This window comes from Pseudonaja textilis, chromosome 1 (genome assembly GCF_049901715.1).
Source record: "Pseudonaja textilis isolate UNSWEBS1 chromosome 1, rPseTex1.2, whole genome shotgun sequence".
NCBI classification, from domain to species: Eukaryota; Metazoa; Chordata; class Lepidosauria; order Squamata; family Elapidae; genus Pseudonaja; species Pseudonaja textilis.
Genome location: NC_141990.1, coordinates 32,479,919 through 32,501,543, shown reverse-complemented (window position 1 = coordinate 32,501,543; position 21,625 = coordinate 32,479,919). Strand labels below are relative to the sequence as shown.

Here is a 21,625-nt window from a genome sequence, read left to right as displayed (position 1 = left end):
TATCTAGAAATAATAGTAATTTGTATTAAATTCCTTGATAGTTCTAGTAATAAATTTAACCTGTATTGGGAGTTTAATATATAAAGACTATACCAAGATTTAAAGAACAAAGTATTATGCACAGTTCAAATAATCGCAAGCTGTCTATGAAGGCACATGATTACTTTTAATTAACATTTCAATTAGGCAAATATGAAAAAATGAATTATTTTTTTCTAGTATATCAAACTTGCTCATCTCCACATTTATGGTGGCTATGCTACTGTTGTAAGCACAAAATCAATATAATCTTGCCAAATAGGAATGGGTGAAATATACTTTGGAACTGAGGAAGATAGCAACAACAACAAAAAAGTCACTATTTTCCATAGAGCTGTCTCGAGTGTCCAGGTTGGGAGGAGCTCCAGTCTCGGCTCTCACAGGCTGAGCTTGAGATTGAGGCACGCCTCTCACCATCACATGGTCCTCCGGGCGCGCCCCAGTTTTTTGCTCAGCCTCGTGGCAGTCAGGCTGGTTTTCCTTTTGCTCCTGGTCGTTCTAGCACCTCGTGTTTTCTTTTTTTTTTGATCAACTTGGACTCTCAGACAGCGCAGGAAACTGAGGTTTGAGCTCCCTAGGGAGCCTTTTTCTTCTAAGGGGAATTGTTTCACTATCCTTTAAGGGAGAATCCAGCGCTTCGAGCGCTGCCCCCTCCGATTGCCGCCTTTTCGCTCCGTGCGAAGCTGCATCTTTCTTTCCTGCCTGGTTTTGTTCTTTCGCCGTTTCCCCCACGAACGCCCTCTAACCCAGGGAGATGCTTCCCTGCCTCTCCCAGGTACTTCTTGTGGCCTCCGGGCCTTTTTAACTTCTCCTGGGTGATAGCCGCGCTGGGGATTGCCTCGTCATTGCGCCCTCCATTTTGGGCTCCCTGTGGCATCAGCCATCTTGGGAGTGGCAGGAGTCGCTGCCATCTTGTGTGTGGCCGCATGGCCGGGCGCCATTTTTCAGAGGCCTATAACAGGGTTTTTCTTAATGTTTTATAGGCAGACTCCGGACTGCCTATATCCTTGCCTGTTTGCGCTTAGTTTCTATCAGGCTAACCAGGGTTAGTTGGCTCTGTAGCCCTTCCCCCAGCAGGCGAGTTAGCAGCTCTGCCATCCCCTTCCCGGTCCGTCCGGCAGGTGTAGCTGCCTGGCGTTCAACTTTGGCTAATTGGCTTCTGGGCTAGGCCCTGCTGTGCAACAGCCTCCTATTTTAAATGCAAAAAAATTTTTTTGATCAAAAGGGGGGTGCGAAACGTGCGCTAGGATCCCCGGCCTCTACATAGGCCGCATCCAAACGTGCAACTGTCCGAGGACCCGTGATGGCACTTTACTTTAAAATTTTTGGTTGGTAGCCTCAGGGACGCCTGCCATTGCTCGAGGCCTACCTGCAGGCCGCATTGTGTTTGATTCCTGGGCAGATCCTTGGAATGTCCAAATCCCTGCTGGTACCTTGCAATCCTGCCTTGGTACTCCTCTAGATATAGGAGTCTACTGGCTACACAGTCTCTCCCCAGCAAGGGAGGTAGCAGCTCCGCCATCCCCTTCCCCGGTCCGCCCGGCAGGGACGGTTTTTGCGTCCATCTTTGGCAATTGGCTTCTGGGCTAGGCCCTACTTCTCAACAACGTGCAAAGCACCTCTGTTGCCCTTGACCTAGGGGGTGCGAAAGCAGTACTGGGTTTCCCGGCCCTGCTTAGGCTGTGTCCAGACTTGTTAATCACCTCACGTTAATCAAGAACTTTTCCTCCTTTCTCCTCTCCAGATGGCAGACGACAATGCATCTCGTGGCACTTCCCTGAAGGCCAAGGCTAAGTCTCACCACCTGCGCAAACAAGCACAGGAAACATCCAAAGCCTCTCAAAGGGATGCCCTTAGGCGACACAGGGCCCTTGAAAAGGAGATTGACAGACGCTCTAAGGAGTCAAGCTCTGTGCCTCTGGACCCTTCCAATCCCACTCCCTCTACCTCCACCCATCCTCCCTCCTCCCCTGCTTCTGCCTCTTCATCGCAGCCTGGACAGGCCCCTGAGGCCACCTTCCCCCCCGCTGCTGCAGGTCTGCGCCCGGAGGAGCCTCACCCACCCCCCACGGTGGAAATCCCCGAAAATCTCAAACAAGCGATGGAGCTGGCCATCCGGCACAGGATAGCACAACAGTTTCAGCAGCTGACCGGTCTGGCCCGTAGGCCTGAGGCCCCCGAGGCTCGAGGATCAGCAACTTCGCATGGTCAGGTAGCTTTCCACGGGGACTTGACCCTGCCCTTGGAGATGGAGGAGATGGAGGCCCAGGAACTCGGGGACCCTACCCTCTTTGGGGACGAGGATCTCGAATTGGGGTCTGTCGTAGACAGTGAACTCCTCTCGGGAGCAGGCCCCCCAGAAGGGGACATGTCGGAGGACGAGGGCCTCTCTCCAGGCCAGCCCGCGTTTCTGGGGCTGTTTAAACCACATCTATTTAGATCCCTCCTGTTCAAGGCTAGGAATACCTCGGGCCTGAACCCTCCCCCCCCCAACCCAGCGGCATCGGGGGTTCCTCCCGACTCCATTTTCTCCCAGCCTGTGGTGGAAACCGAAGTGATTCCTGTCCCACCCATATTCTCTGACATGGTCTCAAGGCAGCTAGCCTCCTCGGGGCCTCCTCCCCCTCCCAACGCCCAGGACAAGCGGTTTTTCAATCTTGAACTGCAGTTCTCTACCTTGCTCGATTCCCCCCCCTGTGGACGAGCCCGTAGTATGTCTGGCCTCCCACTCAACTCCCAGCGAGTCCTCGAAGCTCTCCAGCCCGAGGACAAACGCAGCTGAACTGGCCCTGCGCCGCGCTCATCTCTCTGATGCCTGGGCGGTCAGGGCCTCCACGGCCGCGTCTTTTTTCACCAGAACCTCCATCAAGTGGCTCCAGCAGCTCAAGCAGCACGTCCCCGCAGCTAATCTCAGAGCGCACCAGGATATTGCCAAGATCCTGGCCGCGGCCGAGTTCTCTGCAGACGCCACCTTCCAGGCTGCAAAATTCTCCACCAGGGCCATCTCGTCCCAGGTCACTGCCCATCGCCTTCTCTGGCTCCGCCACTGGCAGGCGGACGTAAAAAACAAGGCTAAGCTAGCATCAGCCCCCATCTCTGGGGAAGCTATTTGGACCGGTTCTCGACCCATTCCTGGCCGAGACCCGCAACAAGCGCAAATATCTCCCTTCTCTTGCTAGGAGGTCTGATTTCAGAGGTTCCTCTCCCTCTTCTCGCCAAGATTCTTCCCGCTCTTCCTCCTTCCCCAGGTACTACCAATCATCTCCCTACAGGCCTCCCGACCGATCGGAACCAGACAGGTCCGGAGGCACCTCGTCCAGGAAGCCCTCCCGGGATCCGGAGAGGTTCGCTCCATCGTTCCCGATAATGCAGTCGCCCCAGGTGGCTGCCCCAAAAAAAAGAAAGAAAGAAAGAAAGAAAGAAAGAAACAAGTATAAAAACGAGGAGAAGGAGAGCGAGAAAGCCAATCCTCTTCAGGCTTCTCGCCTAGTCTGGCTCCACTCTGACACTTAACTCCTGCAAAATCTCTTTCTCTTCAGCCTTGCCCAAACCGTTGGGGAAGCCTAATCCTCATATCTGCCTTACCTCTCCATACCAAGACTCCCGGTAGACCATACGGCTCCCGGATGCAGGCTCATAGTCTGGAGCACCCTTGTCCTCCTCACCTTGCCCCAGGGCATCTGGCCGGCAACACATTTATCCCCACCCCATGTTAGCTGGGGTTCCTTCTCTGGGCCCCGCCCACAGCCTCATAATCCAGATACACGGACCCCTTGCCCTGGTCCTCACTACTACCCTTAGTTCCCTCTGGGGCGGTCCTCGGTCAGTTGGCTCTTGAGCAGGGCCGACCGCCTCGCTCTGGGCGGAACCAAACTTGGTCCCCACTAGCACAGGTCACAGTTTGGGAACTCCTCACATCTCCCCTCCATCACTCTGACCTGGAGTTCTCTCAGGGGGTTCCCAACAGGGTCTATCCCATAACACCCTAGGGCGTCCCATCGCCACCCCGCAACGGTGACCCTCCGGTTATTGAGGGCGCCTCCCTCACTCTGGCTAGGTCTTCTCAGGGGAACTTCCATCCTCGCCTCTGCCCGGGCTCCTCGTGCCGGGTCCCTAACAAGGTTTTGGCCGCTCTACCTAGTCTCCTTGCCCCACGGTCTCAGTAAGCATCCGTGGCATCCCGGCAGGGCTACCTTTAGACAGCCCCGTCTCCTTCATCAGGCCCGCGCTCGTTGAGGCATTCCAACCTCCGAGGGGTTCTCCTGTTGGGCGTGCCCTCCAACGGGTCATCAGGGTTCCAGGAGAGGTCCCATTCCAGACGGGAGCCCGCCCGCAGGACTAGCCAAGCTTTGGTATGTCCCAACCTGGACACTCGAGACAGCTCTATGGAAAAGGGGCATTGGTTCTTACCTGATACGCTTCTTTTCGTAGAGCTGTTGAGAGTGTCCAGCCCCACCCGTAGGCCGTCTGGTGGGAAACCCTGCTGTTCGACCGAGCAAATTAATATTTTTTTCCTGAGTAAGATGAGAACAGGACCTTCCTTCTCGTCTTCGCAAAACTGGGGCGCGCCCGGAGGACCATGTGATGGTGACAGGCGTGCCTCAATCTCAAGCTCAGCCTGTGAGAGCCGAGACTGGAGCTCCTCCCAACCTGGACACTCTCAACAGCTCTACGAAAAGAAGCGTATCAGGTAAGAACCAATGCCCCTTTCCTTCTTCCCACTATAACATTTCCCAAATGTCCCTATTTCTCATCCTTCCTGCTTCAACTATAAGTTTGCAAATTACTTACTGTCTTGTTGACCCGAGAAATGTGTCATGCAAAACAGCCATGACTACTGCAGTCAGTAGGCTGCATTTCTAAATATTCCCTCTCCAAGTAAGAGTTAACATGTGTCAAAAACCTCATACTCATGACACATCTTTCTACCAAAATATCTAACCTAGAAGTTCTAACTAGTTGCCACAATGGACAATTACTGTAGCTCCCCCACATTTTGAAGAACACTGCATAACTCAAACTGATATTTTTAGAAAAGGAATTCTGAAGGTACAGTCTGTTCTCTTTATTGCTTCTTGGCTACACAGTTAATAATATAATTAACAGTAATTTGTGTGTGAAGTTGTTATGTATGTGTCAGAGTTTCTATAGACTAGTTAATACTGTACCATAAAAAGACAAAATGTACCCTCTCTATAACTTTACCATCATATCACATCATAATAATAGATTATTTCTATTTTAACTACAGATCATGCTTTTAAAAAGCTATGTTGCCTTGTTATTAAGAAGCAAAACGTAACCTTAAAATATTTTGGTTATTAAGTTTTTTACTTGTAAGAAATATTTTTTTTAATAAAATAAGTTTTAGATGTGCTGGAAATTGAGAAAAACTATCTATCCTCCACCAGGCCACCAATATTTTACAATAATCACAGCAAAATGAGCTTTAATTTCATCATTTCAGAAGAAAAGGAAAATATTTTAACTTAGGAAGGAAGAGACTGGTAGAAGTTAGATCTCCTTAGTTGCTAAATTCAAGATGGAACTGCATCATGAAAACTGTTTTCATTTTATTACTGTCCAGAATTTGGTTTGGATCTGGATTACCACAATTGATTTCTAGACATTTGAACTGAAACATTTTCAAGAATCCTCCTGCTTCTGGATGACTATTTATTTATATACAATATAAGGGCCAATGTACTACAGCTTTCTCTACAAATTGTCGAATGCTTTGTTTTAAGGTCCTAGCTATGCATACTGTATATTACCACATCAGTATTGTTCAAACTCCCAGTTAACACAAAGATTCATCCAACTTTTTTTTTCCTTTCTGAAGCAGACTTGTAGAGCTGGCAGTAACAAAACTCAAAAGACACAATTTTGTACTGTTGAAGTAATGGTAACATGGCCAGAAATAAAGGAGACTGTTTCCACAACATAGCTGTTGACAAGTATAAAAATTTACCCTACGTGGTCATGCTCTTTGAAAATGTGAGGGGGTGGAAAGGGAAGAACACTAAGTAAGGCAGTATTGTAACACTAAAAGATTGCCTAGCCTATATCATTGTACCTTATGACTATCATTATGTGTTGTACGTTATGATTCTTGAATCTTAACAAATGTATCTTTTCTTTATATATACTGAGAGTATTTACACCAAGATAAATTCCTTGTGTGTCCAATCACACTTGGCCAATAAAGAATTCTATTCTATTCTATTCTATTCTATTCTATTCTATTCTATTCTAATCATTTACAATACATTTATCACATACTCAGAAGTTTATCACAATTAGTGTAGCAACATTATTAAAACCAAACCTTAGAAATCAAGAACACAATATTAAATATCTGCAAATCTAAAACTTCATTAAAACATTATCTAAGAGCAATATGTCACACCCTGAAAAAGCCAATTCAGCACAAATGGCATTGTGATTCTTCAACAGAATGCTTTAACTAAAACAAAAATAACTATTAGAGGTAAAACAGCTAATGAAGACCCAAATTGAATGACACAATAACATCAATAGCTTGTTGGAAGAGAAACTTGACAAAACATTGTCACTACAGCTTAATATAGGAAGACCAAATGATCTGAAAATCAAGCAAGCTAAATATTTTTAAAGTTATGTTTTATCATGCTCAGAATTCAGACTAAAATGTTGTAGTCCAATTTATTTTGATGAGACGTTGTACTCAATTAACTACAATTTATTTACTGACTATCATATACTTAAAGTAAGCTAATCCAAGAATTATAACAGAACGATGAAAGAGTTTTTAAAAAGCAGTATTTGTTTCATCACTAAATTTACTATGAAGTAGGACAGTCATATGCTGATATAGAAGGAATAATAACTACAAAATACTTTCTAGTGATTTTAACTCTTCATGTCACAATGTTTAACAATCACCCCAATCTGAAATCTCAGGTTGCATTTTGTCTCTTGATCTCTTCAATAAATCCCCAGAGTTGTAAAATTGCCATTCTGCTGTAACTGATGTGAAAATATTAAATCCATTTTGAATAATTACAGCATTTAACTAATTTCACAACATTGAAATGATTTTTTTTTTCTCCTAGTCTTTATACCCTTTTGGAGCGAGGCATCAAGAATCTAATTCAAAGGCCAAATGCAGAACTTCATTCTCTAAAAGTTCTTTGAAAGTTCTAATTATGTAACATAAGTTTTGCATACAAAATATCCTTGTTCAATTCCTATGCAATTTTGGAAAATCTTCCATCTGAAACTCAAAAGAGTCATTAACGCAGATGATACTGAGCTAGGTAAACGAGTGACTTCACTTGGTGCAAAGCAAGTTTCTTAATTCCTACTTAAACTTTCACCAATTTAGCTTCAACTCAGCTTCCTCTTTTAATCACCCACTATGACATGTTGAGCATGCATACATGCACAAAGGAAACGAAAGACCTGAGAAAAAGTAAAAGCATATAATGGAATATTATAATCAGACTGAGGATACTTACAATAGTAACTCAGTTCAACTTCTTATTTCCTCAGCTCTTTTCCAACTGGTTTTTATAAGAGTTACTGTTTATTTTAAAATGCCAGAAGTTTATTTTTCCCCCTCTTCCCACCTCTCTCCATTTTTCATTTTATGTTGTCTTTTTCTGACTGTAAGCCTATGGACAAGGATTAACTTGTATTTACTATATCAGGCTAGCAGTTCTAAGTGTCTTTTTGCTGAACACTATGGTAAAAAAATACTTTAAATAAACAAAAAAATATCAGGCAAACAATTCCAGAAAATGCTTAATAATGTACTAGATCATATAATTGTTTACTTAATCAATCAATCAATCACAACACATATCTGAGCAGTCTTATGAAGATTTAGTCCACTTCTTCCTTTTCAGTGAACCTGCTGGATTTCATTGGACCAAAATATTTCACGCTGAATTGAATTTAAGCTATTGTTTAAGGAAGTGGGAGTGCAGTTTTCTACCCACTATCTTTGACAAATTTTATGCAGAATTTAACTGAATAAAATAAGGCCAATAGCTATGGCAGTAGCTAAACTTTGACACTGCTACCATCATAACACATCATTTTAGAACTACATCAATGTAAGTACAATTCAACATTATCATCTAGATTTGTACCTGTGATGCCATTCAGGAGGCAAACACAGTGACAATAAATACATACAGACGACAAAATATTGTCATCCTAATCTGCTTCATCAGGTTCATCAAAATAAGAAACAACTAGCAAATATATAGGGTCTATATCTGTTACCACTACCATAACTGAAGTGAGCTTTTTTTTCCCAAATACATTTACTGTCAACAGTACAACTGAAATAAAAGTGAAGCCCAACAACAGATTAGATGTATTTTGCATACATACGGTTCTTGGGATGCTGAATTTTAAATAAATTATGCCAATCATAACCGATAGAAATAAGATGTTTATACTATCAGGAAAAGATGGGCAGATCAGTGGTATATACATTCTCTATATGCAGAGAGACACAGAGCCCAACCTGTGTAGGAATAAAGGAGATCACTAAAATCTTTGTTGTTGCCAGTTAGGCTATGTAAGATTGAGCTATATGGACAAAGTAACTTGGCAAAAAGAAGCTTTCTATATTTCTACCTCCCTTGTCTGATTTTATCTCAGTTCTGTATTTTTTTCTTAACTCAATATCAATGTTTATGAATATAATTTGTAACCAACAAGGCAACAGCCACGAGATTTTATATTATTTTCCTTTTATTTTTAAAGGATTTTTATTCAGAATTTTTATGGTTACAGTATACCAGTAGAAATTACTGTATTGTATTGTATGTTTATGCAATAATATACATACATACTGTACTGTATGTTTTAATATTTTTGATTCATCTCTGGAACCTTATGACTGGTACATGTCTGATTTTCAAACAAATAACTTTTAACAAAATTAAAAAGTAGCACCCTTTCCATGCAGCCTACAGAAAATGTTCACTGCTCACATATTGCTGTTTATAGACGGCAGGGGAAAAATAATATAAACATCTGTGATTATAGCATTTTACTTTCAGTACCATGTTTAACATAACTGCTTAAAAGCTAGTATCAATGCTAATATAAAAGAACTGTCAGAAAACCGTGTACATCTCATAGCATTTATAAGAACATATGTGTAGTCTATCTTATGTGTAGTCTATCTACTGTGTTCATGCAAAGCCCATGAAATATACATCAATGAGTACACAAGTAATACAGCTAAATTATGCTGTGAGTAGATAGTAAAAAATAATTTATCAGTACTAGTAAATGAGCATATGCAAATAACAGCAGCATATTAAAAAGCTTTATGGTTAGTATCATAATTATACTTAGAATTTTCAAAAAGCAATTCTTTTAGACTTTTGAATTCACTTACCTGCAGCATACTGACAATCTCGACTTTGTTAAAGAAAATGAATGAAGTAAGGGTAGAAAGGAAATTCTCTTCAAAAACAGATGGTGTTGGCAAGATGATGTCCTGAATGTATTGTACCCTGTAAGTCTGATGAATCTTTTGCCTAAGTTCAGAGTCTGTTATGGGTATAACCTCTTTAAATTTTGCGGTTTTGGTCAAAAATTCCCTATGCCTTTTTGGTTGAGCTAATGCAGGGTCATATTCAAGGCATCCCACAACATCCATAATGCACTCATCTGAGAACATCACCTCAAAAAGAGTTGCTTTATTGAGGAATAAAATTCCTCGAATAATTTCATACAAATGATGCAAGCCTTCAGTATTTTCTAGGTTCTCACAAAGTTGGAAAAGCTGTAATAATTTTTTAATATAGCCTTCATTCTCCAGTGCTAAGGCTAATTTTTCTCTACGAATGGGTGATGAGAGAACTGAGGTAACTAGGTCTGCGATTTCTTCGAGTTTGTTGAGTTCACAAGTAGGGAGATCAATCAAATGACTAGTTTCAGGCATTTCCTCAAAGCGTTCTTCTTCTGATTCATCAATGAGATCCTGTGTAACTTCTACAGACGGGTCCTTCCCTTGAACCTAAAATCAAAAACATTAATAATTATTGACTTATTCTGATATATATTAAAAATTTTGAAAGGCAAGGAAAAGGAAGTATGAAACTCAATGTTATTACCAAATATCTAAATCATATATGTTAATACAGTTCTGACATTCTGTGAACTGTCAGTGAAATGGGACAGATGGGCTGCACACCAAATTTAGGTTGCTCTATCATGCCAGATGATGAAGGAGGAGGGAGGATGGAAGGAAGGGTATCTCTGTAGACCAGGGGTGTCCAACCTTGGCAACTTTAAGACTTGTGGACTTCAACTCCCAGAATTCCTCAGCCAGCTAAGCTGGCTGAGGAATTCTGGGAGTTGAAGTCCACAAGTCTTAAAGTTGCCAAGGTTGGACACCCCTGCTGTAGACCATCACAGCTATCCACCTTTTCTGAACAATATCAATGGTGTAAGTTAATGATAGCATTTGTAACTGATGTTATATAGCAGAATTACAGTCACTGCAAACCTCAAAAGTTTCAATGTAGAAGTATAAATGTAAAGCTGTCTTGAAATGGTATTTTAAATAATGCCACTAAAAAAAATCACACAACAGCTAAACTAGAAAATAATTTTTGTAATTCGTACTATAAAAATTAAGATACAGTACAATTAAATAGGTCGCTAGAATATTATTTCAACCACAAAGTTTTATGAAGAGTCAAGTCTAAATAAAAAAAAAAACCATTAAGAACTTTAAATGTAATCCTTACCTGGCAAATTTTTTCCCAGATCTCATCACAGCCAGCTTTTTCTTGAAAACTCAGAGCTAAATCATAATTTTCTGCTTCTGACCAAACAATCAAAGTGTCCTATTTTAAAATGGAATATTAAATTTATTATTTGATTCTACTGCACAATGTAACATACAGCTAGGCTTATGGGTTAAAGAGTAGTTTTCAGCCTCTAGGACAAAATGTAAGAGAACACTGGAAGAAGAGGGGAAGAGAAAGACTATCCACCACTACTGTATTTTCCCCATGACTAGCTATACAACTTTTCAAAAAAACACATTTTGTGTAGGATACATAACTCCTGATACACACACTACCACTCATTTATTAGAAGCTCTAGTCTACAGAAGCATCTTACTAGAAAGATGGCAAACAATACACTGTCTATTTTTATGGAAATATTTAGAAGTTCACTATTTAATTGCTATCATTTTATTCACCTGAACTGGATTTGCACATTATAATTAATCATTGTGATTTAAACATTATAATTTGGATTTCTATAACATGCAAAGCCAGAATTTTTAAAAATATCATAGTGTGCAAAGTCAAGCACACTTTGAGTAAATCAGGAGACAAAGATGTTTTCTTCACATTTCAATGAGTACTGCATTGTGATTTTAATCCATGTTAATACTGAGTAACAGAATGAAAGGATATTCAAGTCCTTCATCTGTCATATCCAGCATTCTTTTTTCAATCTGTAAACAACTACTCATAATAAGTATGAATTCAACTTTGAAGGAAGATAAAAAGCAATCTTAAAAACACTTTAGCATAGATTATCCTTCAAGGATTTTTATTAGTATAAAAGGGTTATAGTGAGGGGAATATACATACATATACAGTTAAAGGCAAATATAAGGACATATAAATATGATCTTCTGTTAAAGGAAATGATAATCCATTCCAATATTCTGTCGAGGAAACCAAATAGACATTTATAATCAGGACAATGCCAAAATGAAACTGGAAGATTCAGAAATACAGTATCTAGATTTAATACTGACATTCTGGAAATCAGTGAACTGAAGTAAACTGGGTCACTTCATCTCAGAAGGACGTCAGATCTTTTATTGAACATCATAGAACAAATGGAGTAGTGAAAATTAACAAGATAACAAAGGTAGTGTTCAGACGTAACAAAATGACAGGATGATATCAATCTGAGTCTAAGGCAAATCAGCTGCAATGATCCAAATCTATGTTTCAAACAAGAGGTAGAGAAGAAATGGAAGGGTTCTATGGTAATATGCAGCATTTTGCTAACATCAGTCTAAAAGAGGAAGATGTCATATAAGAGAGTGGAATGCTAAATTAGAAATAAAATAGCAACTGGAATAATGGGAAATAATGGCTTTGGCATACAAGTTAAAACAGGAGACATACTATTAGGGAGCTGCCAAGAACTTATTTCAACAATCCAAAAGATAGCTTTATACATGGCACCACTTGGTTAAAAAGCTGGAGAGAATCAACTGATTCAGCAAAAACAAGACCTAATCTCACTGAAGCTCATATCTCAAATTACTTCTTGTAAAATTATAATTTAACTTAAAAGTTAAAGAATCAAACCCCAAAGATACCTTAATAATTTCATGTATGATTATGCATAGAATTTGAGTTAAATTAGTGATAACGATGAAACAAATGAAAGTATCTCAAAATGCAAAAGGTCAGAAAAGGTAAGTCTGTTTATAGACATAATGAAAGTAGCCAAAGGGAGATGGAAAGCAAAAGGCAACAAAAACACTGGAAATTTTATGCAGTCTATGGAAGAATTTGCATAATATTCAAATCAGAACAGAATATTGGGAAACAGCATACCAAGGTTTATATTGTCACCTTGTTTATTTAACTTGCATGCAGAATGTAGCATTTCATTTTAAAGAGCATATTCAGGATTGTGGAATTTTTAGATGTCAGCAAAATTCTTTTGTGACCTCTTTCACTAGAAAACCATGAATATAGCATTGGAAATGCCAAACTAGAAGAAACAGCAACTGAAATTAAAATTACTGGGAGAAATATGAACAACCTCATATATGTTGACAATGCTATGTGATGGCTGGAATTAAGAAAGACTTAAAAGAATCTGTTGAAAATTAACAGCAGTTTCAAAATCAATGCAGTTTAGTAATAAAAATCAGGAATCATGTGAAAAGGTTATACCAACCAGTGCACATAACTAGAGAAATTGACATAGAACTGGCTATTATCTTACTAGGCTCAAAAATTTGCAGGCATATTATGGCCATGAAAAGAAAAAAAAATCTAGTTATTTGTTGATTGATACTGATTAAAACCTGGTCTATCAGAAAAGTCGAACCAAAAAAAGATGTATTTCAACTGTGGTGCTGAAGAAAATTCTTGAAAGTACCTTGTATCTGAGGAAAAACAAACAGCAAATAATTCAGAATTAGATGAACTAGATAAAATCAGATTGCTTGCTGGAAACACTAATAATATAGATTACATATATTATTTAGATATTTTGGACATATAAGGTAGAAGTAAAAGTCACTTGAGAAGACGCTGAAAATCAAAGGCAATTGAAAAAGAGTCTGGCAGAAGAGGTGGTTTGATACTATCATTGAAGACAAAAGAACAAGGTCATCACTATTACAAGAAGCATTTACTGAGATAAAATCCCAGCAAAATTGTGTCCATTGGCATACAAAGAGTCAAAAATGATTACATGAATCATCAACAACTACCGTTCAAACTATGTAATTGTGAATAGAAAGAAGCAGAAGGAGAGTGGTCTCTGATGAGATGGCCGACACATAAATTTAATAAATAATAATTATAAATTTAATAAATTATGAATATTTTAGGGTAATTAAAATTGAAGCAACCCTATCCCCATATCTTAATAAGTATTTAACAAATTACATATCTTTATAGATTTTATCCAAATAAAAGCATCACTAACAATAGTAGTTATTTTCAAGTAACTAGACTGCTACTTTTATTACTTAAGAGAACATTTTTAAATTAAGATTTTTTTTTAAGAGCAAAAGGGAAATATAAATATTCAATGACAAAAATTCAAAACTTAATTGGCAATCATTTTTATTCAACTGTTATATACCAAAAATCTAATTAGTATTTAACTATAAATGCTGCCTTGAGTTGAAAACATACAATATTTGTCCAACATACTGCAAAACAGAAACAAAATTTTTCTCAACTTTCTAGAAATATCATTATGTAAAAGTTAAACCTACCCCAAGGATAAAACTAGCTTTTATTTGTTGGGCTGTATCTTTGATCTCATTTGAGTATGATCGAAATTAGAAATTATAAAACTGAACATTTCTTACATTATAATAACATTTTGCTGCTAGATAGTTTATAAATTATTGGATGCAGTTACATTTTCTGATTTGTATGTTATATCTGAACATTCACCATACACTCTTATTTTAGATTAGAAAGATCTTCTCCAGATACGAATGGTAGTTTATTTCTTAATTTTTCACTCTGAGGACCTGATCTGGTAAAAGGATCTTTTGATAATACTTGGGACATCTATTAAAAATATTTAACATCTTTAAGCAAAAATATGGTTTGCTGGTTTATAGTTTATCATCATCTGTGTATTCCCAGTGGTAATTTATAAACCAAGATTCATGGCCTAACCTAATACATAAATAGCCACCTGTAACTTATTAATTTGAATAATAATTTCAACCATGGTTTATGGGCTGTACTAACTCAGACAATACATTTTAGCTCAATTAATGTAAGAGTAAAAATAGTAAAGCGGTGGCTGATGTCTAGTTTTGAAGTTAATATCAAGCACGTTCTTTGATGGGAGATCTCTATTAAAGGGACTGTAGGCTAGGCTGAGACGTCAACAAAATATCCTGGAAAATGGTAACAGCAAACTACTTCTGTAATGCTGTGAAGAAAGCTACACAGATGTGCATGTGGAAGTCTTCACAGAATGAACTTGACTTGAAAGAGTACCATTTTATGGAATCTGTTGAACATCTATTGCAATGAAAAAGGTATCATTGACTAGAATAAAATAATTTGAGATTTGCACAATTGGTTTCCTTTTATCGGTATGTGAAGAACTAAGATTTTAATATATAACAAAACTATAATAGATCATTCTGTAAATTATTCCAATGGTTAACACAGTTGCCTAATTTAAAAAAAAGTATTTAAAATCATAGTAACAGTTGAAATATAGAAAAAAAATACATGCCTGTTGTTTTTGATACGCAGTGTTTGGATTTATCTTCGATTCCAATAAGAGTGAACCTGAAATGATGAAAAAATCCACCAAGAATTTAAGTAAATAAAAAGTCTTAGGCAACTTAATGATTATCCACTTTAAGGACTGTATTTTATTCTAAAACTTTTATTCAAACACAGTGATCAAATCTGGAAATTTAAAGAAAATTTCAGTGTGCCTTTCTCAAGCTATGCACAAGTCATTTATCTATGAAAAAATATATTATTTTTCTTTGATAGCTAACACACATTAAGCATATTTACAAAGCTAAATTATGTAATCCTGAATTTATGTATTATATAGTGTGTCTAAACAATCATGTTTCATGGCAACAGTTCTCAAGCAATCACTTCCAAGGTTCACAAGATTTATTTAGTACATTAGCACTTGTTCATTAACATCAATACATTTTCTTCTTCTAAAAACAGCTTTTCTAATTTTGAAAACAATCTATCATGGCTTTACCATAAAAATACTGAAACAAAAAAGGCACATCAGCACAAAATAATAAAGCAATAAAGAATTCTATTCTATTCTATTCTATTCTATTCTATTCTATAATTTGATACAAATGTTTATTTTCCTTTTCACCACCAACTGCAGCCAAATTAATGACTAGAAACAATTTTGAACATTTTGCTTTCTTGAAGTATAGTTTTAGGTCAGTTCTACTGAAATATTATGTCCTTAATTCAGACACAAAAATCAACTTTGGATAAAAGTTTAAAATTTAAGAATTCTAAGTACCCAACATTCCAAAAAATAGAAAATATAGTAACACAAAGTACATTTTTTTTTCAAGAGGAAAAATTATCGTTTCTCACAGCACTCTAAAAAGTAACAATTAAAATAATTACGTTAAAAATTAAATGCCATAAATGTTACTACTTTCTTTGCTCCACACTAAACTCATTAAATTTCTGAAAATAAAGTTTAGATCTAAGATGATGGAAAATAAGCAAATCCCTGAAGAATACTGTAAAATTGAAAGAAAATATAAAAACTGGAGCGCTACTGAAAAAGTCCTCTCATCCAGGGCTTCAAGCTTCAGAGAAAACCAACCCAGAGTGCTGGGACATCTCTGAAAAGCTAGTAGTATCTGAAAGTATAAATCCGTACTACGAAAGGCCTATTAAAAAATCATTAGCCAGATCATCTTCAATCAGTAACAATTACCACTGTTTACAGTCATGAAAGTTATGAAAGTTTCCTGGAAGTTAATATTTCCCACTCCTCACAACCCATTTAGTATCTTTTCCCCAAAGTCACCCAATTAACACTGACAGAGGAGTAACTTTTATAATCAACAATCAAATGAATCCCTTAAAGCAGTCAGTAACGTTCCCTAACTATAACATGCATAAATTCAGGGACTATCAAAAAGGTGCTTAAGGGTTTAGGGGTGGAAGCCTGTAACATTTGAGGTGAGGGGGTCCAATAACCTGCTCTACGATTTCGTCTAAATATAAAAGAGAGACTACATATGCGGGAAGAAATCCGTGGCCTCAGCCCAGGGTGTATGAGGTGGCGGTGGCGGAACACTCCATGGGTTGTTTCCCATTCCCCTGGCTGGGCTCTATTGTCCCAGAGAGATTAGCAGCTGCCGCCATCCTCTGCCTGCCATTATCCTTCCCCTTTCTCACCGTCCGACTCGGCTCGGACGAGCAGCGACATCCCTTTGAGCCGCTCCACGTATGTGGACGAGACGTGTCCGGTGCCTCTGTCGTCCCATTGCCGCTCTTCGTTGAGCGTGTAGACCTTCACCCGCCGCCGGGTATCCGACATGGTGGGGCCCCGGCCCGATCGCAAGGGACGCGGAAGGACCGGCCGGGGGCTGAGAGCGTCACTCAGGAGGCCTTTAACTCGCCGCTTTTCATGACGTTCAGGTCGGAGCCGCCGCTCCTCTGCCTCAGCAGTACCAACTAGCAGCAGCAGCCACTAACGCCGCGGCATAGCCGCCATCTTGTAATCCGATTCCTGTCCCGTCCCTGCCTTTCTCTTCCTCTCCTAGCCGGGGGAGGGAGACGGACGGAAGGCCTGCACGGGCTCCACTAGCAGGGGCTATGGCGGCCGAGAAGGGAAGGAAAAGAAAAGGCTGTCAGTTTGCGAAGGAGGAAGGGGTTGAGAATACGTTGCGCCTGCGTGCTGTATACTCTTCTGCTGGCGGCAGGAAAGCAGCGTTGCCCTGGCTTTTTCTTGCAGCAACAGTTACCTATAGCCGTGGTTGTTTGGAATGATATAGTCTCTAAACAAGAGGTCTCCTAGGACCGTCTCCAAGATTCCCAGCAGTTCTTTCTTTATTGTTTTATTAAATTAATCTGAGTTTCTTTGTTGTCGGCGCTTTTGCCTTTGAGATGAAGGATGGTTGCAAAGGCGTTGAAGACGACGACGAGTTGTGATACTATACCCTTAAGAACGTGGAGAGAAAATCACCCACCTCCCGCGCTCATCAGCTATAATACTGTATTTTTTTTTCATCAAAAAGATTCTAGTACTATTTTACCCCAAGATTTGTGCTTAACCTTTTCCTTCAACTATCTTTAGAAAACATGCTACTTGATACAGCAGGAGCACAGGGAAGAAAGACTTCAGAGATGGACAAAATAAGTAGGGCAGTGTAAAGGTGTTAGCTTCAATTTTCAGAGATGGAGTCATCTTTAGATGCAAGATGACTTGCTAAGGATTTTAGCTTCTGTTTATTCATAAATAATAGTCTTGATGCCAGAACGTTTTTTATAAATTCTGCATGGTTTCACACCAGACTTGAAATTCTAGACCTAGAAAATCTAGAACTACGCCACCTTCAGTCCGATCTAAGTATAGTATATAAAATTATATATTGCAACGTCCTACCTGTCAATGAATACTTCAGTTTCAACCATAACAATACAAGAGCACACAATAGATACAAACTCAAGGTTAACTGCACCAAACTTGATTGTAGGAAATACGACTTCAGCAACAGAGTGGTCAGTGTCTGGAATACTCTACCTGACTGGCTTCTTCCCCAAACCCCAAAAACTTTAACCTTAGACTGTGTACTATTGACCCCCTTTCCTAAGAGGTCTGTAGGGGACGTGCATAAGCGCACCAACATGCCTACAGTCCTTGTCCTATTGTTTCTTTTTATTTTTCTTATATGTATCCATTTCATGTGTTCATAACTATGTTATACCTATTATCTTATAATCACTTGACAAATAAAACAAATAAATAAAATAGATAAAATTAAGAGCAAGCAATCTAAGAAACAGGTCTAGAAGGATGTCAAGACAGATGGTATCAAATCTATATACTGTATATAAAAGTGAAATACCACTCACGCATCATCACAAAATCTCCAGAACCGTAAAGCCTACAAACTTGATATTTGGCATGCATATTCCTGATGGCTTCTAGGTGCTCACTAAGAAAGGATTTTTTGAAATGACCATCAGAGCATTAGTATTTCGTATATTATTATTAACATGCTCTGATGCTAAGGAATTTTATTCCCCGTCCCCACCTGAAAAGAAATCTGTTCCATATCCAAAACACAGACAGAAGAGACGAGCTTCAGTTTCAGAGCAGCAACCAGCTTTAGTATGGAACAGTTCAGCTAAGCCACGCCCAGGCTCCTTGCTGTCTCCTTGCTCACACAGCAAATACTGTTTTACTTTCCAAACAGCCCACAACTCTCTCACACACTGACAGGACACTAGCCAGATGAATACCGATGGATGCTGGTAGGCAGAGGCAGAATTTTTTCCTCCTTATTTTCCTCCCCAAAAACTAAGCCCGACCACATAGTTCCATAGTGAAGCACAGGTATAGAGCTAGTAATAGAATAACAGTGTTGGGAGGGACCTTGGAGGTTTTCTAGTCCAACCCCTTGCTCAGGCAGGAAATCCGGTTTCAGACAATTGAATATCTTCTTAAAACCTCCAGTGTTGGAGCACCCACAACTTCTGGAAGCAAATTGTTCCACTGATTAATTGTTCTGTCAGGAAATTTATAGGTTGGTTCTCTCCTTGTTTAGTTTCCATCCATTGCTTCTTGTCCTGCCTTCGGGTGCTTTGGATAATAGCTTGACACCCCACCCCCACCCCATCCTTTGGAGCAGCCCCTTAGATATTAGAACACTGCTATCATGTGTTGGAAGAAATATCCTGGGTTTAGTTCCAAGTGGGGAAAAAGACACTGGATTCATGGAAGTTATTTGGAAAGGTTTAATGGTAGACAGGACATGCCTTGGAGCTCCTGAGCGAAAAGGGAAGAGATGCTGAGAGTCCCTTGATTTTATACCCTCTGTTGGGCCCCACCTTAATGTTCTTATTCCCGTGTAAGAAATATATCCCATTGGCTGTCAGACTCCCAGGGGTGGGGGTGTCTTAGCTAACTTTGGAGACTTTTCTGGACCACGACTTCACCTGAGTGCTGGCTGATGCTATCTTCCCAGGCCATGTGGTGAGATGGGTAGAGGGCTTTGTTATGTGGAATACTCAGGCCCACCCATTAACAAGGGGGGGGGTGTGAGCTTCTGCTTCTGAGTTTCTACTTCTCTTTAGGGGAAATATTCTGCCTTTTTAGTATTTCCTAGAATATTTCATTCTTCTAGAAGAGGGGTGGGTGCTAACTTTCTACACATGTTGTGGCATGCAGGCTGTGGCATGCAAACATGAAGCCCCATCTATGGGATGCAGGCATGCGAAACCACGCCTTCTCTGGACTGCAGAAAAACTTATCTCCATGGAACTGGTACCGGATGCTCAAGAAGTTGGAGGCCACTGATCTAGATCCTCTTCATCCCAGGTTCTCTGCAGCTGCCACGCATCCACTGTCTTCACAATTTTCCCTAAGAAGGGAAGATTGGAGACTGGCAAAAACTACCCAACTCAGTTGGGTCAAGCAATGTCCTCTTAGGAAGGGGTGCACCATCTCTTTACCAGCTGGTAGGACCACTCCCTTTTTCAAGGTGTTAACTACCATCCAGACCCAATCCTGCACCCCTTCCTACAGCTTTAAGAAGACAGGAAGGATAGGGATCAGGTGATTGAACTAGCAGCTGAGAGGGCCTTGTTCACTTCTTTCAGGTTCCAGGGTTCAAACTCTTCCCATCTTCCCTTGCAAGATGTAGCCCCCATCATCTCCAGATTCTTCTTTAAAGCTGGAGTCCAATATGGAGTGAATATGATTTTATCTGTCAGATATGCAGCATACTCCTTACAGCGACCCTTTAGGTGAACTTTGGTGTTGGTCTGGATGGACTTGGTTATAGCAGTTTTGGTATATTATTCAAAGTGCTGAAGGATCAGTTTAAGGGCAGATTGTTAGGGCTTTGTATGCTAAAGCTAGTATTGTGATTTGCACTAAAAAAATGTATGAGTAATCCACTGAGGTTAGTTACTCTTGATATATTTGCATATTAAAATATACAAACATTATCCCAGGCTACAATAACCAGCTGCAAAAATGAACTCTTGCATTACTTATAAAAGAAATGTTTGTTCAACTGTGAACATCTACAACTGCTGAAAATATTCATAAACTACAGTATGTATGATTCTTCCAAAGCCCTTAAAACAACACCCTGCTTTTTCAAGAGCACCAAAAACTGGTAGCTGCATCCTCCATAATCTTATCCAATTACACTGCCAATAACTGCACCAATGATAGCTGAATCCAGGTATTAGCAAATACCGCCCACTGTTTGACAGGAAACACATAAAGATTATAGTATAAGTTATCAAACAACTTCTTTGCTTCCTACTTAGTTAAGCCCAGTCCCCATATAAATAATGGGTATCCATCTGTATCATTTAAGTGTGCAATTGTTCATACACAACACAAATATATGATTACTAAAAGACAGAAATGACAAATTTAAAAACTTTCAAATTGTAATGAAAAAGGAATGGCTTTAGGTATATTTAATTTTTAGTTTTAAAAAAGTGACAGGGAGAGATAATCCTTAAAAAGGCAGCAATTTCTGAACTGCCAAGATACTACTTTAAGATGACAGCAAAAGGAGTATTTCTCACACATTTGAACAACACAACAGTCACTTACTCTGAACATACAAGGGAATTTTATTGCTGTCTCCCTGCCAAGATAAGTATAGGCCTAGTCCATCAGTATTAGCTGGAATAGATACAAAAGATATTCTGAACTATTACTTAAGATCCTGAAATGTCAGATAATCTTGCATTACTGAGCTTATATTCTTAACTATTAAGTGTTACAGAACTAAAATCCTTCAGTTTTATAGGCTAAACCAAACTTTGAATTATGTCCAGAATATCATCATGGCAACACCATCAATTCCCAGTCAAGCCAAGGCAAGCCTATTATAATGAAAAGCTCATAACTCCTATTGTGGATCAGATGAGAAGGGTAAATATAGCACTTTGTATATCAGCAAATAAACATTTGTACAGTTTATTCCAGGGGTGGGCAATTAATTTCTCTCGGGGGCCACATGGGATCTTTGGTTGTTCGGGTTTTCTCCCGCGTAAGATTCGAAGTATCTAGGCAACGTTTCAATGAAGTCTCATTCATCATCTTCAGGCTTCTG

The 21,625-nt window shown here is 39.5% G+C and overlaps 1 protein-coding gene across 2 annotated transcripts in view; it reads right to left on the bottom strand.

Annotated features, from left to right (window-relative positions):
- PPP4R3B (protein phosphatase 4 regulatory subunit 3B) overlaps positions 1 to 17,137 on the bottom strand; it is a 44,724-nt gene extending 27,587 nt beyond the window's left edge. Inside the window, exons 1-4 of one of the 2 annotated variants that reach the window (XM_026696046.2) lie at positions 16,716 to 17,137; positions 15,043 to 15,098; positions 10,803 to 10,901; positions 9,443 to 10,066 (exon numbers count right to left, since the gene is read on the bottom strand). In XM_026696046.2, coding sequence (XP_026551831.1) covers positions 9,443 to 10,066; positions 10,803 to 10,901; positions 15,043 to 15,098; positions 16,716 to 16,857 — 921 coding nt within the window. In that variant the 5' untranslated portion in view covers positions 16,858 to 17,137. The remainder of the gene's footprint in view (positions 1 to 9,442; positions 10,067 to 10,802; positions 10,902 to 15,042; positions 15,099 to 16,715) is intronic. The other variant, XM_026696045.2, reaches the window with a different exon arrangement.
- Between the last annotated feature and the right edge of the window lie 4,488 nt (positions 17,138 to 21,625).